This window comes from Haliaeetus albicilla, chromosome 19, assembly GCF_947461875.1.
Source record: "Haliaeetus albicilla chromosome 19, bHalAlb1.1, whole genome shotgun sequence".
Lineage (NCBI taxonomy): Eukaryota > Metazoa > Chordata > Aves > Accipitriformes > Accipitridae > Haliaeetus > Haliaeetus albicilla.
This window is the reverse complement of record NC_091501.1, coordinates 23327280-23354821: the sequence shown is the minus strand read 5'-3', so window position 1 is coordinate 23354821 and position 27542 is coordinate 23327280. Positions and strand designations below refer to the sequence as shown.

General features: G+C 39.8%; 1 protein-coding gene across 1 annotated transcript in view; it reads left to right on the top strand.

Moving 5' to 3' along the window:
* The window catches only part of VWF (von Willebrand factor), a 144822-nt gene extending 119625 nt beyond the window's left edge, over positions 1-25197 (top strand). The window contains exons 44-52 of the mRNA XM_069806803.1: positions 3975-4085; positions 6022-6205; positions 7096-7136; positions 12075-12191; positions 15462-15560; positions 16940-17068; positions 18476-18515; positions 23029-23126; positions 24854-25197. Coding sequence (XP_069662904.1) covers positions 3975-4085; positions 6022-6205; positions 7096-7136; positions 12075-12191; positions 15462-15560; positions 16940-17068; positions 18476-18515; positions 23029-23126; positions 24854-25042 — 1008 coding nt within the window. The 3' untranslated portion in view covers positions 25043-25197. The remainder of the gene's footprint in view (positions 1-3974; positions 4086-6021; positions 6206-7095; positions 7137-12074; positions 12192-15461; positions 15561-16939; positions 17069-18475; positions 18516-23028; positions 23127-24853) is intronic.
* Positions 25198-27542: the final 2345 nt, after the last annotated feature.

Genomic DNA, 27542 nt, shown 5'->3' with positions numbered 1-27542 from the left:
AAAGAGTGTGGGTTACAGTATTGGATAATTTAAAGTATTAGATGATTATGAGAAGAATGAAGCATAATTTTCTGGGATAAGTGTTTAAGACAAAGCCATTTGGCTAAGTGTGTGTAAGTTAATTAGATTAGATTTTCAAGCCTCTTGATTAATTAAATTAAAATGAAGAACATTTGCACCCTACGTGCAAAAGCATAGTGAATGATGGTTGTAATAGATGCTGACTGCAAAAGCTATGGCTTTAATCTCTGATATTTCAAATGGATATTTTTCCTTTGAAGTAACATGAAAAGCATGGTAGTAAATGGCTTAATAATATATATTAAGGAGGTCAAAGAAACTAATGTGAAAGGAAGACTGTTGTTTGAATATTAGATGTGCAGAATCTCATTTAAAAACTGTGAAAGTCTTGTTGGGAGGTAATTTCAAATATCCTGCTTACATTTTAAAGCATAATATATTATGGAAATTAGGAAATGATACCTTAATGTAATAGAGAATTGCAAACAGAGAATTAAGTCCTCACCTGGGGTAAATGAATGCAGCTTCAGGGAAATCTCTAGAATTGTGCTGATTCATGGCCACTGAAGATTTTGCTTTCAGCATTTCAAGTTGATTTATATGCATCCTACTGTTTTTTTTTTTTCAGTCTACTGTTGCCATTTTTATTCCCTCTGGTTCCTCCAACCCTCTCTAGGTACTATCATCTCAATACATAAAAGGCAAATACTGGAGCCTTCTTAAAAATACTATGTTGAGGAATACTTTCTGTGGTTTTTTTTGTTTTTTTGTTTTTGTTTTTTTCTGCTTTGTTGGCCAAAAGGCAACTGACAGAGTTTTCTGGCCAAAACCTTAGCACCTGGGAAAAGATGAACTATGTATCCTGAGCAATGCTCAAATGAAAGAGGGAGTGCACAAATATGCCAAGCCATAGCCCGTGTGGATCCCTCTGGTAGCCTTGGTAGGCAATGAAACCAAAATGTGTGTTCTCTGAAAGCTGCAGAATTAATCTGCGTTCCTCTTTTGTTTGTCGTGAGCCAAGCTCTGGTTCAAAAGCACCCCAAATTTGCCCCCCCCCCCCATGTAGAATGCCTTAATCTGTATGCTTTCACCCTCAGCTTTATCTCTGCATTTGCGTTTGATACAACAGCTTGATCTGGCAGCATAACTGAGCACTTGTCAGGTTCTCCATCGCAGCTGCTGATCATGACTCCCAAGTCAGCCACGTGCACCTGTTCAAATGCGAGGGGTGCCTTGTGTTGCTTTATCCCTTACCTCCCGGCGCATGGGGATTTTTTTTTTTTTCGGTCATGTAGACTGTGATCTGCCTCTGTGACGGACAGTCAGACACTTACCAAGGGCTGCTTCTGAATTTTAATTCCCTGTTTTTGAAGTTCAAACTCTGGGTTTAAAAAAAAAAAAAGGCAAGATGCGGAGGAGTAATAAAGCAGCGGATCCAGTCCAGAAAAAGCAGGGGACAAGCAGAATATTGGCTCTAAGTGGATCCTTGAACAAACCATGGCAAACACTGGCATCCCTATAGGCTAATATCTATGCACTAAAAAATGAAAAACTGCTTACTCTGCCTAGTTCAGCCTAACGTTAACCTTCAACAGCACAGTGTCTGAGACTTCTCAGATGTTCATGTTCATAGATTGTGGAGCTCAGGAATAATTCTGGCAGCATATCCTTTTTGTACATAAGTATCTAACTGGAGAAAACGAAACCAACCCCACGATAAAAACACCTCAAAATGCACGATACATTTTCCTTTTCTTAGGTGTAACCTTAAACATTACCACCTTTAGAATTAAACATCCAATAAAGCTTGCTTTCTTCCTGTGGGCACAAATTTCCATGCCGTGAGGTACAGAAGGTGAGGTTTTCTGATGGCAAAATATTTCTCATGGTGTGGAGGATCTGTGACAGCAGGGAATCACTGTCCGCCTCACTCCTCCAGTACAGATGGATGCTCTGCTTTTTGAGGAGCTCGTAGACTGCTGCAGTCTGCGGGTTTGTCTTCTGAGACAGGTTTGTAGCCTGTGGTAGTTCAGGGGCTGTGTTCGGAGAAGCTCAGCAGGCGCTGAGGTTGGGAGCTGTCATCTCCTATGTTTCTTCCCCTTAGGAGTCAGGGCCCCCAGATTTTGAACACACCGTGCACCGAAGTGTTTGCACTTTAGAGGGCTCTGTTCAAACCAACTTAGTGAAATTTGGGTCCTGCAGCTGGATTTATGCTTTATCCTGGGCACAAACAGCTCACGGATTTTTATTTCTCTGAGTTTGCCACACAAATAAAAAGTTGTATCCAATACTTCAGATGCTTCAGACATGTTTTCAGCAGATAAGTCATATAAAATGAAACGCTCGACAGCACAACTTTTTCCACAAAGCTAGGTCAACCTCTGGTATTACATTTTATAACAGTATACAAATTGCACTTCCATATGAAAGTCTGCTGATTATCAAGGTTTGCTAATGTGCTTCATATTGCAAATCAAGGACAGCTCATGAAGGGAGGGAGCAGTTGGGAATACTTCAGCAATTCAGTTCAAAGGGGTTGACCAAAATAAAATGATGCTTATTTTCATTGACATTTTTCACACAAACTATATTTTCTTTGACAGAACATCTTTCCTTCCACTCTGTATTGAAATCAGAGTTATGTTTTACCCCTTAGAGACTTCTGAGCTATTAAATGTAGAATATATTATTTCTAGTTAGATTAAAGCTCCTTGCTTTCTTTCACTTTAGATACTCCAATGTTTGAATATTTGGCTAGTTGCTTCAGGAGATGAAAAGATTAAATCATCAGCCAAAACTGGTCCCTGGACTACATGTCAGACTGACCCCTTCCCTCTGCTTCAGCACAGGACAGTCAGATGTCTGAGTGTGCTCAGACTGAATCTTAACCTTGAATTCTCAGGGGTGGGAAGGGGAGTTGTGAGTGCTGATGAATGTCCAAGATGCCACTAGAACAATTTTAAACTTTCATTTTCTTTTGTAAATAGTATTATATGTAAAAAAATATTTTTTAAATACCAAGTAAAAATTCTCAAATATATATGACTTGTATGTAAAAACAGAGGGGATTTAATGTAGTGATTTTTTTAAAAACTGGATTCTTCACATGGCACTAGTTTTCTCTCAAAATCTACCAAGTAGCGTGGCAATTCCGACAGTCACCCTTAGAAGTGGGCTGACTTCCTTTTGCTTTTGCACTCCTCTGTAAGGCCATATTATTGGAAAGGCTTGCTCTTTACAGTTTGCTAATGCATAAAAGAAACTGCTTACATGCAATAAACTAACATTTGGAAATGACTGCTGCTTAATGCTGTTGAATAGCTGAGAGTCCTCTGAAAGCATATTTTACCTGTTCCCTTTCCATTTCTGCCAGTTTATGTCATTGTTCTTTTCTGTCTTGTGGCAAATTTTTGTGCTATAACTTATTTGAGCAGATATTCGCAAAAGGAAGATGTTTCTGGGTGATTTCAGATTTTCTATGCCTTTCTGTTTGTCTGTCTTATGTTAGGCACCATCAACATTTTCAGTGCTCCGAGAAGGGGTGCTCCATACCACACTAGAGAAGCTGATGTACTCACAAGGCCCATTAGTTGATTGGCATGACCTGAGCAAGAATAGTACCTAGCTGTCCATGTAGCTGAAGTGAATATGTCTTCAAAATATATATTAAGCAGGAGCTAATGAGATAAGAATTTCTGCTCTTGATGTTGTGTGTGTTTTAATTTATTTTTTTTCTGACAGGTAATGTTAACCATTTAACAAGATGCCGAACTGGGTGGACCACTTGTTTGTTTTGTAATAGCAGCGTGTGGCCTTACAGTTCTGTTTTCAAACTCCCCTTTCCATAAAAAGCTGCTAGCGTGAAACATTTATCCCAGTGTTTTCTTTTAGGAGTAATCTTCTCATTTGTCTCCTATTCCTGGATCAGTCCGTCCTTTTCTTTTCTCCTACAGGGTTACAAGTACATCATCCAAGAAGGGGAGTGTTGCGGGAGATGCCAGAAGATCGCCTGTGAGGAGCAGCTACCCCGGTCTCGGGGGGATGCAGATTCTCCTTTGCGTGAGGTGAGGTGGTGGTGGTGTGGACACTGCTTCTTCTAGCAGAAATGCCCTGGAATTATTTTCTGTTCCATGGAAGAAGGTGAAGAAGATATGAGCTATTTCTTCTATACATCAAACAGCGCTGAAAAAGAATGTTTTTGGGGGCATGTGACTTACTTGGTTCTAACAAGCAAACCCTCCTCACCATTTTCAGGCTCTAAGGAAACAATATTTTTGTGTAAAATTAGTAATTTCTCAAATGGTAGCTCAAAAGAATATTAATGGGACATGATGCTTCTCTGGCTGTAGGTTATTTAAATTACCCCAATTAATTTGTATTACTCTGTGGATAGCAGGCAGATGGGGTAGTGGATTGCTTGAATTTCATAGTCCTATTCAAATAGGATATCCTATTTGGTACACACTGAACTATCAGGAAGTAAGTAAGGATAGAAACATGAATTATTCTCTGGTTGCTAAAGACAATTACTGTGTATCAGATCAGACCGCAGTGGTCCAGGCCACATTTGTTTTCTGCTCAAAATAACAGTTTGTTTTCAGCAGTGTGCCTCTTTCCTTAGGATTCAAAGACCCAATGGGAAGTGGGTGCATGCAACAGCCATTTAAAATGCACTGCAGATACCCTACCACCCTGGAAAGCTATGTGGATATTTGTTTCTTTTCTCGCCTACATTTTTAATTCTTTCAGATTATTCAGTTTGTTCAGTCCCTAACCCAACCACCCTTGGCAAGCCTTTGCCTGCCCCAGTAGCATTACCTTGCTTAATCCTATGCAGAGCTTTGGATTCAATGAAGGCAGGAACAGTAAGTTAAATATGTTTAAAATAACAGATCTTCTCCCCACCTTTTCTTCCCTAAGTGTTGTTCTGTATAATGTGTCTGCATTTTCATCTACATCTCATGTTCACATATTTAATATTAACTTTTTAATTGCTGCTTTTACAAAGGCAGTCTGCTGTCTTTTAAAAAAATTTTAATGTATCATTTTGCAGCCTGCCTCTTCCCTGATTTTACCAAGGGCATTTCTTAATGTGGATCAATATTCTTCTCTGCTTCATAAAACAAGCCTTCAGAAGGCTATTTTAATGTTCCACTGTGTCTTACTGACTTCTGTTGTCCTAATGGAGTAATAGATCCTTATACTCTGCTGTCCCTTTCTTGCTGTGTCCTCTTTCAACTTTTGTCATTAACGAAGAACTAAGTATTTAACACATGAGAGAAAAGTATTCCCTAACTTTCTGAGCAAAGATGTTTGAATTTACTGGAGTTGGGGATCTGATTTTCACTTTCACTGTTCTTGAAGTGTATTTGAAGAGCGTTAACATTGGAGGCATACGGCTTCAAAGCGGTGATCAGCTCCTCCCAGCGTTGAACTGTAACAGCATCTTCTTTCTGGCCTGTGGTGATGTCTCTTCCCATAATAGCACTTGAAGTTCCTGCTTTGTCTGACCCATGGGAGCTTATAATCAGTAGAACTGTCAACAGGATCCGGTCTCTTCTCCATTTGCAAGTATTTTCAGGTCTAGAGCCTATTGCCAAAGCTTCCTTTGGGTTTAGTAGAGCCGATTTGCAGCAGGTTCCAGCAGAAAAAGGGCCAACTTGGATACAGTGCAATGCAGTGCAGCCAGCTACTGGGTAGTAAATGTAGACTTAAAACTAGTTGAGTGCTTTTTCTTCTTCACGTGCTATTTTACCTGCCCCTTTATTTTTCACCTTAAGGATACTGCTGTAACTCCTGTACTCTGCAAACCAAGCAGCAGACTATTCTATAAACTGATTGTTGTGGTAAGGATTTGTGGAGAAACGTTTAGTGACAGACTATTCCTCATGCAGTAAACGTGCTTTTTGTAAACCAGCATGTTGACTGTGGTGGTCTTCCCTCTATCCAGTGTCACAAATACTGCTGCCTATATTTAATCCTTTTACAATTTCCCATCAGGTCGGCACAGAGTGGCGATCCCCCTTCAACCATTGCATTATCAATGAGTGTGTCCGGGTGAACAATGAGGTTTTTGTGCAGCAAAAGAATCTTTCTTGCTCTCAAATGGATGTGCCTGACTGTCCTGAGGGAACTGAACTACGTTGTGACCAAATAATAGACTGCTGTCCTTCCTGCAGATGTGGTAAGCTTTTGTGTATGACAAATGGAATCACTGGAGAATGAATCATCTCATGCGTTGATCTGTTTCTCAACAGCAATTTCAAAAGTGCGTGTTATGCAAGTATAGCACTGCTTTGACCCTCTCCTGTATAATTTAGACATTGAGTACAATAGCACCTGCTGCTATTACTTTCTCTTTCCAACTGATGTTCACTGTCTCCCCTTGAACTACTTACTGTTGAAGCTATTTTGCATTGCTTCAGAGGGATGTACCGGGCTATGTTTCTACAGCTCTAGCCTGCATTTTTAAGCATTTAAAAGAGGTCTTGAGATGCTTTTGGCCTAGGAAGATTCAACACTTTCCCCAGTGCCTGCTATGAACAGGGAGTTTGCATGCAGCCATGTTGTCTTCTGTGTGCCTCAGCATTGTGGCTGTGGCCATTTCCTAGCATAGACTTGGGTCAAAAGTCCAAATCGGAAGATCTGGCTAATTGTCCTCAGTCTGGGAAGACTCCTAGTCATGTTTAATTGACAAGTATATATGCAACCACAGGGTGAGGAGCTAGCAGTGGGAGGAGGAGGGGAAATATGCATGGTAATTTGCAGAAAACCTCTCATCTTCTGAGAGCGTGAGGCTTGAACTGGAGGGGCAAACTTATACTGTGCCATGTACTTGTCAAAAAACAGCTCAGCAAGAGGTATTTGGAGGTGGAATTCAGGATAACTCTGACAAATTGTTACCTTTCGAGGTATAATGTAAGAGGGCTCAATTATGCCTCTTTTCACTGAAACTGGATCTAAATGTCCTTAGTTGGAACTCTAATAAGTCAAAAAGGCATACTTGTGGTTTATTAAATCTTGGTAATGTCATGATAATGGTAATGCTAAATGGAATATTATCTTTTTTTTCAGTCCCCCTGAATGGTTGTCTTTTGAATGGCACTGTTATTGGGGTAAGACACGGTTCCTTTTATTTGGTGTGATGGTAAGATATTTAGATATACGAATGAGCTTTTGAAGAACACAAACTTGCCAGAACACACAAAAGCATACAGGGCAGCTTTGTTCAGACAGAATCTCTGCAAGTGAGACTTTGGGGTAAAAGCAATGGCGAGGGGCTCAGCACCTGTATGTCCAGTTCATGACACTGTCATAGTCTTCCTACATGACACTGAGTATCTCTGCAGAATGGGGACAGTAACATTTCCTTATCTTGAAAGGATGCTTGAGAAAAGTGCTTAGAAACTGTGGTAATCTGTGTTGTGTAATGACTTGCAGGCTACCAAACACACAGGAAACTATCTGTGAGGGATAATCTCAAAAATGATCCTTGCCCACTTCAGGGAAGCAAAAACTTCCCGTGTTCTACCTAGAGGATAAGGCAGATTAAAAAAGGATGGAGACTCTTGCTCCACCTGTGTGGAAGGAGGGGTATCCCTCCTTGGCTATTAGCAGGAACAGGAAAACTGAGCTTCCTCACTGTTTGACCTCTGTCCCCTTTCAAGATCCCTGCTGATATGCCCTCAGAGGAAATTTTTTCTCAACTGCATATTTAATGGATAGATTAAGACATGCTTAACCCAGCCCATGACAGTGGGAATGATAGGACTTAAGCATCTGATCTCATTTATGCCGAATTTATCTTTGGAGAGCTCTGTCAATTGTCCATTGTTTCCCTAAATCCATATTCTGGCAGCACCTCTGGTGTCAAAGAGCTCTAAATATTCTCACCATCCCCCAGGGAAACAGGTCCTCTTTAGTCTTTTAACCTAACTTTTAACCTACGTATTCCTGCATTGTCAATATATGTCCTTCTTTTTCATGTATTTAAAAGGTGAGTTTACCCAAATCTCTTTGGACTTTTGAGGTATGGCAGAGAGTACCTTTCTCCATCTAGTTCTTCTGGCTTTGATTTTTTTTTTCATAGTTGATAGGCATAAGTTTATCAGTTTGTTAGAGCTAAATCCCTGTCATCAAGCATCCATCATTCTGTGTGGGGATTACTTCCCTGTAGAATTAAATCCAAGGAATAACTCTGCCTTTCTTGTCAGAGCACTGGGAGAAGAGTTTTAAAGTGGTATAATCTGAAATAATCCGCTTTCTCTTTGATTCCTCTATTTGTCTCCTCTATAGTATGTTGTCAAAACAAGTTGTGGCATTTTATAAAGACCATACTTGTAGAGAATGTCATGTAGTATAGTAATTGCTAGCTCCTGCCACCTTCTGTTATACAGTATATGCATATATATATATACACACACACACATTGTGTTGCAAAAGAAGGTGTCTTTCCAGATGCATGCTGTTCTTCCATGAACAACTGGTTTTTTTTCTCTTCCAACAGAATGTTTACCTGATCTGTCAAGTAATGTCTTTGTTCTATTTTCAAGTGTTTTAAAATATTTTAAAATACTTTAAAGTGAAGCATAAGCAAATTTTGAAACAAAATGTCATGTTGAAGGCAAAATGAGAATATCTGTATTTTGAAGACTTAAAATTAAAATACTTCAGCTTCTACAATATTGAAAAAAAAATCCTATCTTAATAAAATTTTCCCAATTTGGAATGAATTCATAAAGTGTTTCAGCTGACGCAAAACTACATTTTGAGTCGTTCTTATTTGTCATCTGGCTATATATAAAAGCTGTCTTTAAAATGGTTTTGTTTTTTTGTTGGTGTCCCCCCCCCTTTAATACAATTTTTAAAATGTGTTATTTTTCTTCCTGACAATTGGTCATTTTATCAAACACTGCCTGTGCAAGATTTTGAGGGTGTAGGTAGGCCCCAGCTATTATGTTACTTCCGTGCTCTTGCTGTTGCAAATGTCAAGCATTACTGAAGTTAGCATTTGACAATGCAGTTACCAAAATATTTTCTCAGGATGAAGAGTGTGAAATCTGACTTGAGATATAATCTCAGAAGATTTCTAAACAAAGTGGCCATTTTGATTAAAAAAAAAAAAAAAGAAAAAAAAAGTAGAACTTATATTAGAACTTGTCTTAAATTAATGAACTTTTCAATTAAACTAGCTTCATTAATGACTTATTATAAGCTAATTAGCTATATGCCTGAAAGCTTTTGAGCAGCTGGCGTTACTACAGCTTTGTCTTAAACTATTCTCTACTTCAATGACTGTTCCAGAGTTCTGGTCAGGAAGGAAGATGTGGTGTCCACAGAAGTTTATACTTCCTGGATTTCAAAACCTTTATTCTATGTCCTTTAAGAATAGGATTCAAGTTTCATTTTATATCAAGGGAAAACTTTGCTCCATTAACTCATTCACTGAATAGTTCCAAGTTTTGAGTCTTTTACTGCAGTTCTGTTAACTGACTGTGTCCTTAATCCCTTTACATTTTTGTCTTGTATCTGGTTACCAATATTATATTCCAGTAATTTGGTGTATTGCATTCACTCTGCTGTTCTTAACAATGCTGTGGGCTTTAACTGCAGACTTCCAAGCAGGTGGCTGTATTTACCAAAAGGATTATCTATATCACTCATCTGTTTTCCCAGGCTTTTACTGAGTGGCGTTTTTGAAGGAGATCTGAGTAGATTTGGGCTTTATGCAGGTTATTTTGGTTCCACTGACTAACCCTGGGTTAGCAGATGTTGACATTTCATTCTAAGTTAGCCAAGAAAACACACGATAGGTGTATTATATAAAGGGAAAAAGATATATCAATCCATTGTTTCACTCATTTCTGTAATGCTAAGCTATGTTTGTTCACAGAAAGCCATTGTTAAAGCCATTTGCATACTGATCCCTAAATACATTAAATACATACCATAGAACTAAGGTGTGATGCAAACTTTGGATCAAGGTAAGACCTTCCCCCAAAAGTTCAAGGCATTTGTGTGTGAGGATTTTGTTTCAACATGTCTCTAGTAAGCCCTATGTTCCTGCCTGTAACAGTGGTTTTATTATAAACTCAACTTTATCTGTCTTTTTTGTATTTAATTGGAATGTTGGAACTATTAGAAGGTCCAATGCGGATTTGAGTTTTAATATTGATTGTTGCGTTATAGACCCTTTCTTCATAATGTGAAAGCCTAGAGCTACTGAAGCATTCTGCGATAAGCATTTACTTTTAGAGGGCCTGAATTCAATACGATTATGATGGTAAACAGAACAAACCCAAACATATTTTGAAACAGGTCAACGTGATGGGGACATCTCCTAGATTTGCAAAGCTTTTGTGTGTGCATGCACATGCATGTGTGGAGCTACTAACTGGTAGAGCAATACTAGTGTCAGTGGACTGAATGCCCTTGTTAAGGCCATGTAGTCTGTACTAGAACTATCGCTCTGGTGTCTGAATACTTTCCAATGTTGAGAGAAAGCAAGAAGTCTGGAGTTTCATATGACATTTGCTATCTTTTCCTCTCCCATTGGAAAATGTCATGCCTGCATCCATTGAGGTCTTTTAATCCTTCAGATTAATGACCCGATATTCGCTATAAAAGGTTAAACCGAGAAAGAAGAGGAGTCCTGTGTCAAGGTCTCAAGCTGAATTATTAAAAGACAGGGATCTCCCTATTTGTATTACCACCTCCATCATGTTGTATGTGGAGGATCTTTTTTCTAGACCTCCACAAAACAAGAAAAAAAGTCATTGCTATTACTGGTGCTTTATAGAAAACCACTGAGGCCTGAGGACCTCTGTTGTGCTGGGTGCAGAATAAGAATGTAATTAAAATTCTTTAATCAGAACATTTGTCCTTCAGCGTATATGCTGGAGTATTGGCTCTGAACTACCCGTAAATGCATTACCTTTACATTGTTACTCTGGCCAGCTTCTTGGTTTTGCTCCATTTGTTCCATGAATGTTTACTAGTGTGGAACAAGAAAAAAAGGAATTTGAAGATATGCATAGTATGTACCATGGGCAATTCCTGTTCCAAAGGAAGTCAACAGTGACATTCCATTGACTTTTGAAGCGCAACTCAAAGCTTTTATAATCTAGCAATATTTAGTGTCTGTTTACCATATTTATTAGGTTTTAGAAGTTCTTTGTGAAAATCTTGAGTACACTCCTCCCGTTTTGTCCCTTCAAACATAGCGGTTTGTTATTTTGGGGTTGAAATGAAAGGCTGTGCACTTGGGAGGCAGAAAGACTCTGTATTTAGAATTCCTTTAAGTGCCAGGAATTAAATTACTAACTCCGCGTCCTTTTGTTTCCCATTTAATAGTTTGGCATTTTTTCTCTACATTTTAAATGCCATTTTTGCTAGCTTTGAAAAGGTGGTGGGATCCAGCAAACAAGGTGCTGGTGAAGAGCTCAGGGAATTTGAATTTTGTGCCAGCTCAGCCACTGATTTGCCTGTGACTATGGACAAGTCCAGTTCTTCACTCAGTAATTCTGTTTCTGCTTTTGTTTTTCTTCTTTCTCAACTTTAAGCTTTTAGGCCTTTTGAGATTCTAAGCAGTATTATTACAATAACACGTAACTTCTGCCCATGATCTGTGGGCTGCGATGGCTCAAGAATAAAAACTTGTTGTCAAACCAATTCACTACACTCAGGAACAATAAACTGGTGGTGACCACCTAACGCATAGTCAGGATACCTCATGACAAAATCTTTCAAGGATTCCTTTCTTGCTTGCTAGCTTTGTAAGCAACTAAGTAAGAAATGCCAATGCCATTTTGCAGATTAAGGAATTCTAAAGGGCTTACTGGAAAAATAGCCTCATGCTATGTTGCTTGTTGTAGAATTACAGATGCAAAAATTTGGGTCTCTGGAAGGAGGGGGCATTGGTTTTCTGTTTTCTTTTGCAAAGAATTGCAATGCAAGATTTAATGTAAGAGATTTAACAGAGATAAAATTGCTCATTTACTTGAGTTTTGCTGAAGAGATCGTCACTGACTTATAAACTGCTTCTAATGTTTCAGCCACGGAGACGCCTGATGGTGGATCAATGTACAACATGTCTCTGCTCCCTCCAGTCACCGACTTCTCAGAGATATACTCTGACGTGTACAAAATTAAGCTGTGAACCATGTCCAATAGTAAGTGCAAGTGGTCTGGATGTTCTGGTTAAGAATGTGTCTGATGAGAAGCTCATGCTCTTCATCGTATACACCAGTTCATGTTCTGTACAACTCTGGGACCTGTTGCCTTTCTTGAAGTTTTTCTGAGAAGTCATGGCCCTGTGTTCTCCTTTCCCTGAATTAGAAGAAATATACCAAATATGATCTAAATCCACAATGTAGGAAAGGTAACTTTTCATAGTGCTCAGGTCCACAGGCACATTTTATTGTGTATTTTAAACTACCTACCTTTAGGGCAAAATAAGGTTTGGCAAATCATTTGCAACAGGAACTGCTGTGTCTCCTTTCCTACAGTATTATCTGTCCCTCCAGGGACCGGCGGCTCAGCCAGATCTCCATGCTTCAGGGCTTTTCTATGACTGTTCCAAATTGCCTAATAGCCGGGCTCAATAATATTTATTTCTGTCTGGTTCCCAGCCATGCCTTAGGTGATTTGAGGTGATTGTCTCCATCAGTTCCACTGGCCTTTTTGAAGTCTTTGCTGCTGCTTTGCTGCCATCATCTGCAAGGAATGAGCTTGGCTGGGAAAGCCAGAGACAAATAGCTCCCATTTTTACTCCACTGACCAGCAGTGTGACTGGAGTGCCTGACTACTTCTGCTCAGTCATGGAGTTTTCTCTCTTAGCACCAATACCTCAAGTAGAAGGAGACCTAAGCAAGTTGCAGGGCCTGGCTTAATCTCCCCCTGTCTGCGGAGCACAGACCGGCAGCTAAGTTTTACAGAAAAAGGCTTAAATGCCCCTTCCTCTTCTGCCTTTCCTCGGATAAGGGACGGAGCCCAGTGGGCCTGACCAAACCCAGAGCCTGTGCAAGCAGTGGCCATTGCACCAAAAGGCACATCTCTAACGTGATGATATAGGATGTCCAGCCGATATTGAGGAGAGGCATACATTGACAAGGTCTGTGCAAGAGAGAGGGGCAGAGTTTTGGATGAGTCCAGTTTTCAATCCCTAAGTAGAACTGGAAAGGACAATGTAGTCAGCCAAGATTCTGTGGTTTCATCTGTACTAATAAACTAAACAGAGTGAGACTGCAGGCTCAAATTCTGTCCTGTAACCACTTATCTTCAAGAATTGTCAGCAGTGTCCCAGCTGGCCTCTTCTAACTAGCAAACTTCCAAATAATGCCCAGGCGCAGGTCCGTGGTTAGGATGACCCAAGGCCAGCCTGTTTTGTGGAGACAATGGAGTTTAGACATACGTACATGTTCCACTTGTCTGCAGGGCCAGAAAACTGGCCTTGACCTGCTTTATTTGCTGGTGTGGATGTAGCCTCTGACAAAAGAGAGAATCTTGGAATACTTTGTGTGGTTCTGGACCCTAAGATCACCCCTCCTGTAAGGTATGATTATAGACACAGGCTTCTGAAAGGAAAAGAAATGGCCAAGCTCAGTGCTAAGCATCTTCCTCACTTCCACAAAATATAACCTGGCAGATCAATGACAAGAAAACCCAGATACACTAGGATGAATCTGTGGCCAGAAACATGTGTGCATATGTGTGTTCCCACAGAAAAATACACAAACATCAATTCTTGCTTTTCAATGCAAGAAGCCAGCTGTAGAAATTGAAGGTAGAGGAACCAATAAAATACATGGTAAAATATGGGGAAACATTCCTCTCCTCCTCCTTTCACCACCCACACAATTCCCAAACAGTTCCTTTCCCCCACCTGACCCAAAAGTAAAGACTAAACAAAAAAAAAAACCATGAAGAAAGGGCAATTTCCAGTTGGGCTTATTAGCACTATGAACTTGTGTTTAGGAGATGTGCAGCTACCCAAGGGAGGTTGTAGGTCTAGGTGTATGTATTCCTTTGTAGCCATTGTAATGAATCTGTGGAGCTTGAGGGGAAAAAAATATCAAATAAGATACAGAATGTCTTCATCCCCCTAAGGCTAGTGGGATTCACACACATACTTGGGATCTTTCCTGTCTCAGAGTCATTGATTTCATGGTATACCCAGGTTAAAAGCAATTCCTTTATAATGGATAAAATCATGGGTTAAGAGTATATACTGTCTCAGGAGCACCTGCTTTCTACTGGATGCTGAAGCTGTGAAAGTAAATGCACTGGTAATTGAAGTGCAGCCAACTGCAGCATATTCTGCTCATCAGGGTAATTTTTTTTGGTCATTTTATGACCTACTTTAGGTGCTTACATTTTTGCTAGTAGAGCAAGTTCACCTAAATAACAATGAATTATGTTTTCTTTCAATGATTTAATAGTAACCCTCTACCCTCCCCAAATTCTTTTTCTATAAAAAACATATGGATAACATGCATGCCTTCACTCAACCAAAAAGTGTTTGTTGTCTTAAAAATGTTCAGCTCATCATAAGCAGCTGTTGGTTATGTGTAGCAGCTGGAGACATTACTGTGGGACACTTCATGTGTTAACCCAGTTCCTCTCTGTTTGGTTCCACCCCCCCCCCCCCCTTTCCATTATCCACTCCATACCTTTCTTCCTCTCCATGTAGTGTTGCTCATTCTCCCATGGTCCTTTCCCTGTCACTGTTTTTTTCGTTCCTGTGCCATTTGTGGGGCTCTATTATTTCTCTTTTCTTTCTCTCCTTTTTTCATTTTATTATGTCATACCCTTCCTGATGCTCTTTTTACTTTCTTGTTTTATCAGGCCATTTTCTTTTTCTTTCCATAGTCCAAATTTTCCACCTTAGCCTTATTCTCCCCTTTCCCTGCCCACTGCTTACTGGTTATCTTACCCTTTTCTCCTAGTTTAAGCACTTCAAACTACTTTTCCAAGTTGCGCTGTGTAGTATTCTTTAGCTTTACAGAGAAGCTCCTGCACACCACAAATGCGAAATATGTGTCACCCAAAACATTTGAATAAGTTTCTTACCCTCTCTGACTGTCATGTGTTGTTTAGTAGACCTGACTTCACAACTGTTATAGTCAAAGAATATTGAATTTAGTGGATGCAGGAGGCTTTGTACTTGGAAATAAACTTTTCTCCCTATTGTATGATAAATCAGTACAAGGATTAATGCCAGCCTTTATAAAACAAAAATCAAAAGTATGCAACTAATTAAATTAAGCTAGTCTAGTCCTACTGTTTAAAAAGCAGTCTGCTGTCTATCACTTTGTCCACTGATTTTATCCCCGCCCCCCCCCCCCCCCCCCAAAAAAAACCCCAACCCAACCCTCTACAAATAAGTGTAGGAAGCGTGCTTAAAACAAAATAAACCCAGAAAAATGTCTTCTACCTTCTAGAATTACAGAATGCAAGAAATCTCTGGCTCTTGCTGCGGAAAATGTGTGCCAACTTCATGTGGCATCAGGCTGAGAGATGGAAGGCTTAAATACCTTCAGGTAAGTTTAAGCGCTCTTTTATTTATGTGTAAATATAAAAGTAGCATAGACTTCTGATGAACCCAAGAAAAGCGCTTTTTTTTTTTTCTCCTCCTTTTTGGTTAGGTAGCATGGTATTAGTAGTGCCTTTTCTTTTATACCTCAGAATGATTTCTCAAGGAAGCTTTTTTGTTGTTGTTGTTTGCAAATGAAAAAAAGGCGACTTCATATCACAGTGCAAAATTCTAGAGAGACATTCTAGATGTGCCTGCAAGCATGAATATTATCAAGGAACTTTAACTGGAATAAGAACTCAAACAACTACTTAGAGGAAATTAAAAACCTAATTTTAAATGAGAAATGGATAATTTAAGTTGAAAATGTGAATTTTGAAAAATTTCTCCAGCACGATAGGTTCTTAAACAGGAGTGGATATTTTTGTGGTTAAGACACATTGGCTTGTCACAAGAAACAGCATATAACATTTTGTTTTGTTCCATTCCTGAGCTAAGTTTTAGATGGGGAGAGTATGGATAGAGCAACAAAGCTGGTTAAGGGTCTAGAGCACAAGTCCTGTGAGGAGCAGCTGAGGGAACTGGGGGTGTTTAGCCTGGAGAAAAGGAGGCTGAGGGGAGACCTTATCGCTCTCTACACCTACCTGAAAGGAGGTTGTAGCGAGGTGGGTGCTGGTCTCTTCTCCCAAGTAACAAGTGATAGGATGAGAGGAAATGGCCTCAAGTTGCACCAAGGGGAGGTTTAGATTGGATATTAGGAAAAATTTCTTCACCGAAAGGGTTGTCAAGCATTGGAACAGGCTGCCCAGGGAGGTGGTTGAGTCACCATCCCTGGAGGTATTTAAAAGCCGTGTAGATGTGGTGCTTAGGGACATGGTTTAGTGGTGGACTTGGCAGTGCTAGGTTAATGGTTGGACTTGATGATCTTAAGGGTCTTTTCCAATCTATATTGTTCTATGATTCTATGTGGGGGTGAGGGTATGGTTTTATGTATATTTTTTTTAAGAAGCTCCCAACTCAGCCAGGTTAAATATTCATATATATGTCTCTAAAAAACAATTCATAGGCCAAACTCCCAATTTTCTCACTTAGACAAGTTTCTCTTTTAAGTTAATGGAAATTTCTTCCCTGTTAAGACCTGAAAAAGGTCAGGTTTTGGCAGTCTTGACTGAGCTGTAATCAATATGGCTACGGAAGTAAACAGAAGATGATGACTTTGTTGATAAACAATTCTGTTTACTAAACATTTCCATGTTTGATAAACTTCACCACCATGGTACTTTAACTGAAATATCAGTAGAGGAACAGTCAGGTTGTATAGTATCCTGAAAATTTACTGTCCCATGTTGTTTCTGTGTAAAGCTAACAGCCCTTCAATCTTTACAGCCAAATGAATCGCTTCAGGATGGCTGCGATAGTCACTTCTGCAAAGTAAATGAGAAAGGGGAATTTATCTGGGAAAGGAGAATCACTAGCTGTCCTCCATTTGATTCCAGAAGATGTCTGGCTGAAGGAGTAAGTAGTGAAATGGGTCCTGTTTCCACATTTCCTAATAGACTCTGTCATGGTTATGGTTCTGTATATAGGTACTTTATGTGTATTAGGGTGGGAAACCCCAACCCTCTCCCAGCACCTTGGCTAAACTGAATTTGAACTTTCTTTGAAATTCAGAAAAATGTATGTTTTCTTTATTTTAAAATATATGCTGTTTTTTTCTGGGACTGTACTGCAGGGAAGATGCTGAGCATGCAGTAATTCTGTTTCATATGAAGCAGCGAACATAAGAAAATGGTTGTTCTAACAATGTTTTTAGTTTAGTATCCAGAGCAAAACTGCATGGATAATTACACGACCTGAGAAAACAGTCGGATAAGCCCCTTCTTCCCTATGAATATGCACATGAAACGCTAAGACATTTTTTCTCTACCCCCATGTGAGTTTAGGGAAAGGAATTTTCACAATGCTGTAGGAAGAGCTCAAACTTCCAAATCACTATAGCACATGCAGTTTTGTTATATAAACAAAGATTTAGAAAAATGCTAGATTATATTACAGGCTTGGAGTTGTTATCATATCCTAAAGGTCTTCATTGAAAATTCAATGAAGAGTAGTTTACTTTTTAACCAGAACTTCCCAAACTGCATTTATTCTCCTTCCATCAAAAATATTGAACTATTTCAGCTATAAAATTAGTGGTTTTCTTCTAGTTACAGATGCAAAGTTTAGTTTTTTTAATTAAAAAAGCCTCCAAACTTTTGCATGTAAGTTCAGGTGTTCAGTGCAACAACGGCATCACCCTGCAGTATAAATGTTTATCCATTTTTCCTTTCACTGTGGGTTGTCAGCAATTTCCCACCATACATATATTTCTGAGAATTATTTTCATGGTTGTAATGAAACAAGAAAAATAAAATTTTTGGCTGCTAAAACTTATTTGACAGATGTGATATTTTATGATGATTTGCCTGTACATTTTCAGCTGTTGTGGAATAGGCATGCTTTCATCTATATTGCTAAAAAAAATCAAGAGGAACTGTTTAACTTCCTTTCTTAAACAGGCATAAGACTTGAACACTATTGATTTTATCACTCTGGTTCCCAGGAATTTATTTGTATTCAATGTCTTTACTTTAGAAAGCTCCTACTATAAGGTGAAAGCAGTATTTTCAGCTGTTGAACTTGCTAGTATAGTCAATTATTTCCAACCAGCTATCAACAAATACAATCATAAGTTCAAAACCTTAAAATGGATAGAGAGATGATTACTAATGTAGATTTATATTTTTGTACAATATAGAAATATAATTTGCTTGCCTAATAACCTGTTTTAAATATCCCTTTGTATTCTTCCAGCAGAACAAATGTGTATTACTTGTGCCAAAATAGAAGTTTTTTTGTTGTTTTTTTTTTTTATTGTTTTAGGGCAGAATTGCAAAAATTGGCAATACCTGCTGTGACACATGTAAGTAAATAAGCCAAAAGTCTTGTATGGAAATTGCAGAGAGTGTAAGCTATTGGGTAAGGAGCTATGTTTCGCGTAAGATGCAGTTTAATGAAACAGAGCTAAGCAATGTGGTTAATATAAACCATCGAACAAGTCTGCTCTCTGATTGGGATACTGCTGTCATGTTTTGTCCACTAGAACACGTGTTTTGACAGTATTCACAAGTGCTTTGCAAGAAATGGATACTCTCCACATTTTATACTGAAGTTAATTATGAATGTTTTATTTTATTGTTCATCTAAAGATAACAGGAACAGTATTGCATGCACAGGTTGACAAGTCATATAACCTGATACTGAATATGTGAGGCAACCACTTCATGAATAATCAATCAACTTAAAATGAATTTAGCAAAAAAACCCCTGGTGGCAGTAATGTAATTTTGATTGGTTTTCAATAGTGTAATAACCAAAAAATGGGAGGGAAAATGTTTGTCAAAGGTTGCATTCCTATTGAACAGCCTGACTGCCTCTTAAATTTGGCAGTTTATGACTCAGTCCCGCAACTCTTAATTTCATGCATCATTGTGTAGATAATCCAAATGTCAGTCAGGCTGTGAGCATAGGAAGGGTTTGCTTACATGAGGGAAAGATTGCAGGGTTGGGTTCTCATTTCTAAAATGAATCTCTGATGCTTTTGTGAACAGACAACCTCTCAGTTTTCTCCTTTGTAAGTAAAAAATTAATAATACCGTAGCTCATTTAAAATAATCATAATAAAAAAAGTAAGAGAAGATTGATATTATGATATATTCTGACCTCTTTTAAGGTCAGAATATCAACATCTTTCCTGTGTTATGCCCTTTTTTTTTCTTTTCTTTTTTTTCCTCTGTGCATGTGCTAATAAATAAAAGATGGCCAGCATAGCAGCCCATCACCACACTGGCACAGTGACTGCTGTAATAATACCCCTGATGAAGGATGTTAACTCCTAGAGAGTTTGCAGCCATTACCTGTCTGTATAATCACTGAGTTCCAGCTTGAGAAGTAGAAATCAGAAAGCTATTGAGATAGACTGTCATCAAATGGCTCAAACAGGTAATTTAGTTAAGAGAGTGTTAATCTACCAGACTTCAAGTAGGGAATACTGAGAATTATTTATTAACAAAAACAGGTTTTGAGATTTAAAAGACAGGGTGGTGGGCTCTGCTAATTGAGAATACCTATCACTGCAATTGAGAGGAGAAACCCAGTTCCAGATGAGCACAGCTCAATACATATATTTAACAGTTACAGTGATTTAAAAGTGATACCTCCTTGCAGCAGCAAAAGCAAAGTGGTGTAAGTGAAATATCATGTGCCTAAAAATTCCTATACTGTATGGGCCTTCAAATCCTTATTCCCATTGATGTTTGCTTGGATATAGCTCAAAACTAAAAAGTCATGTATTACAGAGCAGTCCTATTCCTGGTCACTTCTCTATTCAGGGCCCTTCATAAGGAAAAAGCCAACATACTGCATCCAGCCAACTAACCATCGGTTATCAATTGAAGGATGGTGATTAACACATAGCTTGGAATCAAACAGATGCTCCTAGATACCAAACTCTCTTTCTCTCTCCTCTGTATTTATATCTTTCCACCAGCGCACTCAGTAGCAACATGCAGTCTGTTACATACTCTACAGGGAACACCAAGGCTTGGCAAAGCTACTGTAAACCCAGAGTAATTTAGTTATTCTTAAAAGTCAGATAAGAGAATAATCAGTTTCTCATGGACACGGAGACTTAGATATAGGTTATATTGCCTTCCCAGGTATTGAGAGAGTTTGTCTTTCAGACACCTCAGTACCATAAAGAGTTGGGCAAAGAACTTGTTCTCTCAAGTTCAAAGCACAGTTCAGGGTGATGCTTTTGGTTCAGTAAAGTCCTACGTGGCTTTGAGTAAAGGTTGTGTAAGAAACCAGTTTCCCTTTCTATGTTATGCCTTGGCCTTTGGAGTTCGTTAGTGTGTCTGAGGGGATTGTTCCAGGTTTTAAGTATGAAGGAGCACATAAGTGAACAAGCTTATTTTCTTATTAGATTTTTGTGGTACTAGCAAAGGACTTGATTATTTGCAAAGGATATTCCTTATTTTCCCACTTAACAAAGAATTTGCATCTCTGCTTCTTACCTCTTTTCCCTGTTGATCTCAATTATATATGTCTTGTGAAGTTACAAGCACTTGCCTTTGGAAAGGAGGCACAGTCTACAAAAAAAAGTAAATGAGAGTAGTAAAGTAACTTGAGAACAAGTCAATAAGTCAGGATCAAAAGGGTGATAAAGCTGTGTTGAGTCTGATGACAATTATTTTGTTTGGGGTTTTCAGTTGTGTGGACACAATTGTGTATTCCTTCCAGGTGGACAAGTTTTATCAAATGAATTGGTGAAATCATTAGAAGAGAACTGGCAGTTCCAGCCCTGGAGCCAGAAACACTTTTCAACCCTTTTTTTTTTTTCTTTTTTTAATGAAATGTAAAGCCTTAGCAATGCACAGAGCCAATTTGGTAGTAAGATTCCCCTGCAAAAGGTATCGAAAGCTATGTTTGCTGCTAGGAAGGTGGATACATTTCTCTTCAATTTATGTATCTACTTAGTTGTGCAGTTGGCCAGCTGAATCCCTTCAGCTCTCTAAAATGCTGCTGTGTAGTACGTAAAAAATAGTCTAGTATTCTGTTAAATACAGAAATTCCATTGGTGAGCTAGAAATGAGTAAAAGCAGGAGTCTGTCTTTACACAGAGGCATAGCACTATATTAACACTACAAAGAACTGCTGTTTGCAGTGCATAAAATATCCACTTAAAAAAAGCATTAGCTCCTTCATAAGTCTTTAGATGTGGACCAAAACAGACAAGAGTGTTCAGAACAAAATATTCTGGATTAGTCTGTGTTTGAGCATGTTAACGGCAAGGTTGCCTTCAAAAGTAGAGGAGCAGAGTCACTGTCAACTACCACAATTAACAGATTATAGCAAACCAACCTCACTTCACAAAGAGAGATCAGATTCCCTGAGCTTGCACCCTCCACACATAACAAATCCAGGCCTACTGCCTCCTGTGTGGATTTCTTGTTAGATGGAAAAAAACAGGGAGAATGTACTTAACACTAAGAGCAAAAGGTATTGAAAAACAAGTACGAGAGTATTTCATGACATACTGAAGACAGTGGAAAAGTTCCCATTGACCCAAAGTTAGATTTTTTCAGAATTACTTTTCTGATTTTTTTTTTTCCTAGTTTTTCTTTTTGCCATGTTAGTTTTCATCCACCACACGTGCAAGGACTGTTAGGAGTTGTCAAATGTAGGAGCCGACAGAGGTGAGGCTGCCACAGCTCCATGTTCCCAGGTCCAGGCAAGAGTGAGGCTGAGCACGTATCCCAAGAAGCACACAGGCAAACACATGTATACAACATACACATGTACATTTTTTACGTACACACAGAGAAACACTCAGTACTCTGGCAAACACAAACAGCACCCACATCCTCATCCTGATGTCCCCTCTGGCTGATCAGGATGAAGGTCTTTGGTGGTTTTAGGCACTCTGTCCAGTAACTGGTCCTGCATCCCTGCTAACCTAGACTCACGGGTCCTATGAGCTGTGGTCTGATTCCAGTTGCTGGCACTTATGCCTCCATGCACACACATCCACTCAGAACAGAGAGTCTGTCACCCAGTACAAGTAGTTAGAAATGGAGTTTAATAAGAAGAAAGGACAGACTGCAGTGATCAAACATAGGGCAAGGTCAGACAAAAGTATGAACCAGCAGTTTAACATGCAGTCAGGCCCCTTTACGCCTTTATCCATCCATTTTTTCCATGCTTGTTCCTCACCAAACCACCTTAATCCCTCTCTTCCCTCACCTTTGGTTCATCCCCTAAAAATCCCATGATAAGTAAGCGTTGTAGAATCCCCAGAAGTTCCTCCCTAGCATAGCATAAGAAGTCCCACAGAGTCTTGATGGCAGTGACCCACCTCAGTCTGTAAGGTGAGCTGGAGAGCTGCTCCTACTGATTCATCCTGAAAGGCATCATCCCGAGACAGTGGGATCTCTGTCCTGTGACAGCCCCAGGAATAGCCAGGTCAGGGTGCTCTGTTTCTCTGATTAGGTTATTGGGGTTCCCATGTGTGTCATCTTTTTCCTGTGCACCTGCTTGCCCAATGTACTGTTGAACTGTCTTTAAAAGGAGAGTTATTCAACACAGAAGCCAACAGGTAAAAGGCAGACATTAGGTGGCAAGGTGACTTTAAAACAAAGCAGTCAATTGAAAAGAAACATAAGGGAAACCCTGCTCTCCAGTGGAAATTTAGGGTTGTAGTGTGATATAGTCACACAGCTCTACATTAATTACTCTAAGGAGACACACCTAAGTCTCATGCTAGGGATCTTACCAGTAATGACATCTCAATAACAGCAATTTCAGTAATAAGGGGAAGGAAGGGAGTTTAAAAAAACAATTGTCAGCACTGTCAAACACTTTTTTTAATTTGGTAGGTGTGGAAGTGGAATGTCGACCAGTGAGTACCAGACTGCAGTATACGAATATCAATGGATGTGTGGCTGAAAAGGAAGTGCCTATTTCTCATTGTGAGGTAAATAACAAAAGCAATCCCCCTGCCCCACGACCTGCCCTTGCCCTCTTTCTCTCTTCCATAAGTGAAACCTTTGCCTCGACTATGGCTTCACTTCAGTAAGTGGTGCCTCAGCTTCTGTCCTTCTTACTAATTCACTCAAACAGTGTAAATCTCATTGGCGCTTATTTCCTAAAGTAATTTGGTGATCCTGAATTTTCCCTATTCAAGCAGCATGCAAAAAGGCACGTACACTAAGGCATAAAGGCTTTGTTTATACCCCTCTCCTTTGCTTCCATCAGAAGCCCATCCCTCTTCAGGCTCTGAAGTTGATTTATGAAAGTGTAAATAGTTATTTAGATGTGTGATACTTTAACAGACATTTAAACTTGAGCGCTATGATTGGACTCTGTGTTCTATAAGCTCTATGACTTCTCCATTAGTCTGCGCACTAAGCTGTTGTGTTCTGCACATCTTGTGCATTTCTTCCGTAATCAGATTAAAAGTTTAATTTCCTGCCCATCACTGCTTACGCCTTATAGAGCAACTTCCATTTGAAACAAGAGCATGTCTTCCCTTCTGGACATTCCCATCTCTCTGAGACTGGGAACTGAAGATGACATTCTCTTCCCAGTCTGGGTTGTAGCAGGACAGTTTCTCCATCTGAGATAACCATGATTCATACAAGGATCGTATACAACCCTTGTACACAATCCAGATTATGGCATGGAAGGATGTCAAGTCAAGAAGGTGGCTTCCACCCAGCCCCTTGAGTCTTCCCTTTAGTTAAGGCAGTAGGCAAAATGAGTCTCTATCTTTCCCATGGCTACTGGAAAAAGAATGAGAATGGGGGGAGAAGTATTCAGGGTATACATGCCCAGGCTTTTCACATAGCTACCTGGCAAAGGGCCTTCATTTGCTACACAAGTCTTAAAGAGTAGAAGCTTTAACAACAACAAAACCACTTACCTTTCATTAAAAAAAAAAATTAAAAAAAAAATGCTTGATCTCTTGTCCTGTCCACAAAGTCAGTGGTAATCAGATCTTTAGCCATAAAGTTACATGTATTGAAGTTTCCCCTGCAAAAGTACAGACTTTATTTTGTGAATCTGGCTGTATATTGAGTAAACTAAATACTCCTGCTATAGCTGGTATTGAGTACAGTTTTTTCTAAAGTCCTCTCTGATAATACTATGCAATTTTTTTGCATTAATTTCAGAAATAAGCGCACAGAGCCACAAAAAACCCTGGACTCTGACAGAGTTTGGTATGGGGCTGTTTGTTTTTACATCATGAAAGCATGTAGCTACAGGCATTGACAGCTCGGTCTGAATTAGTAAAGTGGACAGAACAAGGAAAAATAGCAACCAGCAGGACAACAATGGATGTGTAGCTTGCAAAATTTGGGCTAAAGCACTTTCTGAATGCATGATCTCACCACTGAGACGATAACCGTATGTGCTTAGAAGCCACCACAATAGCCCTGGACATCACCTATGATATTTTAAATTATAGGCTTAATTTGGGTGACTGGTTCCTTCACCTCTCCTTTGCTATGCTTATGCTCATGAGACATTACTCTTTGAGCAGCACCCCACGCTGGAATCAGATACCTGAGTCTGTGGTTTACAGCAGAGCACTGAACTCCAGGTGAAGTCATCCATGGCTGTTTTGAAGGGAGGAACCTGGATTCTGATTGCGCTGAGGTCTGGCACTGTTCAAACTTGGTATCTCTTCTTTCCATTTAGGGCAAGTGCAGAAGCAACACCAGATACTCTGCTGAGACAGGGAAATGGGAAGACCTGTGCAGCTGCTGTAGAGCCACCCAAACCACCATAGTCACGATCCCCCTGCGGTGTGCCAATGGGACGGTGGTGCAGCATTACATCCCTTCTGCCTCTCAGTGTGAATGCTATTCTCGGAATTGTACAGACTGAATATTTCCCAGAAGCCCTGTTGTTTAATCTCAAGTTTTATGATGAAGGAACTTTACAGTGCAAGCCTCATTTTCTCTCTGTAGACCATTTTACCCAGTAGAATCCTGACTAACAAATTCTATCAACATAGCAAACAATAAAACTTACTAGCACAATGGAGCATTTTCTGATTATTCTTGGGGCGGTTTATAGAAGAGATATTGCAGATTGTATTGTTCCCTTTCAACTTCACCATGGAAAATAATCCACATTATTAAAAAAACAACCAAAAAAGGCAAACCACAACACTGTAACAGAAACAGTTGCTTCTACTTAAAGAACATATCCCAAAGCATTTAGCATTGTCTTCAGAGACATTACACTTGCGTGCCCCTCTTCAGACTTTAGTGACACACTGCGGACTTTTAGGTTTTTGGTGTTTTTGTTCCCTCTAGCCAGGCAGTACAGTAATTATGGCATAAGACTTCACAATAAGAGGGTGATGTTCTTGGTACACAAACAATACCGGTTATGGCTCAGGCAACCAAATATCTTTCTGCAATGCATATACATATTCCTTCTGAAGCAGAATGCAAAGAAACTGTGTGCTGAGGACAGGCTGTGTAACTTCTGCAAGTCCTCAGTACTTGTGAAGCGGCTGAGGGACAGCTCTTACCTATTTACTTCAGTGCTTCGACAGACCAACTTGAAGACAAAGCTGATCAGTAATCTCCCTTATTTACAGATACCAGAACTTCATCTGTTGCATTAGCTACAAAAGTTAGATTTCTTTCAAATGCAGAATTGTCAGTGTCAGGTTTAATTTAGTTACTGCTGCCATGGATACATTTAGCAGGATTTAAATTCCACTTGGTCGGTCAGGTCACGGAAGACAAAAAATTCTTCCAGAGGATTCTTGATCCTGGTGGAATCTACTGCCAGTCAGGCAGTTTCACTGGGAAGTACTAATTTCTCAAAAATATGAGAGAGGGAAAACTGTTCATTCCATTTGCATTTTTGAAAGACAAGAACTATTTAAACTTCTAATTGAATTAATTTTTTTAATAATATATATAAACCAGATATAGGAGGTGTAGTAAAAAAAAAAAAGCAACACCAAACTTCCCATATGTTTGTGACAGAATCACTAAGGCTTAGGAATAGGTTGTGAGTGAAAAAGGAAAGCTCTAGCAGAAATGTTCTTGAACTAGTGAAAAGCATATATAGAAGTCCTGAAGGGTAAGAGTGCTTCTGAGAAGCCTAGCAGAAAAGGTCAGGAAATCAGGTTATCCTTGTGCAGTTTTTGGTTGTGTGCTGGTTTTGGCTGGGATAGAGTTAATTTTCTTCATAGTGGCTAGTATGGGACTATGTTTTAGATTTGTGCTGAAAACAGTACTGATAACCCAGGGATGTTTTCGTTCCTGCTGAGCAGGGCTTACCCAGAGCCAAGGGCTTTGCTGCTTCTCCCCCCACCCCACCAGTGAGGAGGCTGGGGGGACACGAGGAGTTGGAGGGGACACAGCCGGGACAGCTGACCCGAGGGATATTCCAGACCATAGGACGTCATGCTCAGTATATAAAACTGCGGGAAGAAGAAGGAAGGGGGAATGTTTGGAGTGATGGCGTTTGTCTTCCCAAGTGACCGTTACTTAGCGTGACGGAGCCCTGCTGTCCTGGGGATGGCTGAACACCTGCCTGCCCATGGGAAGTGGGGAATGGATTCCTTCTTCTGCTTTGCTTGTGTGCACGGCTTTTGCTTTACCTATAATACTGTCTTTACCCCAGCCCATGAGTTTTCTCACTTTTACCCTTCTGATTCTCTCCCCCATCCCAATGTGGGGGAGTGAGTGAGCAGCTGCGTGGTGCTTAGTTGCCAGCTGGGGTTAAACCATGACAGGCTGGCAGCTGTAGAAATGGAAGGCGTTTCAGAGGACATTGTCACCATTGCCCCTGGATCACGGGGAGGAAAGTTTAGAGATGAAGAGCTATTGCTCCTTACATGAATGTCAATATCACATGACTAAATGGGTCAAAACATCTCCCCATCTGCATGAATGGCTCCCTTTGGGAGCAGACAAAAACTCCCTCTGTGCTTTCAACTAAAAAGGCAAGTTGTATTCCTTTTTGAGAGGAACCAGGCAGATCCCTGCTTCTTCTCTTTTGCCATTCAGCTGTGGATTCAACACATATTGAATTGTAGGCCCTTTTTCCCCTTATTATTCATTCAAAACATCCTCTATTGCTGGACAGTGCTAGAAGTGCAGGCCTTTTATGCATCACCGTTTCTTCTGCTATGGGACCACAATAACCCCAGGGAGAGAAACCAAGTTTTAATTGGCACCAGCCCCACTTACTGCAGTAGATCTCTGTCACCAGTTTTCCTCCATCCTCACGCTAGTTCCTTGATGTAGCTGGCTCCAGATATTAAGCTCCATGACAGATGGATTTAGGTCATCCAGGTAATCAACTGCACAGCAGCTCATTTGAAGCGACAAATAAGCAACTACTGGGACAGCAGCCT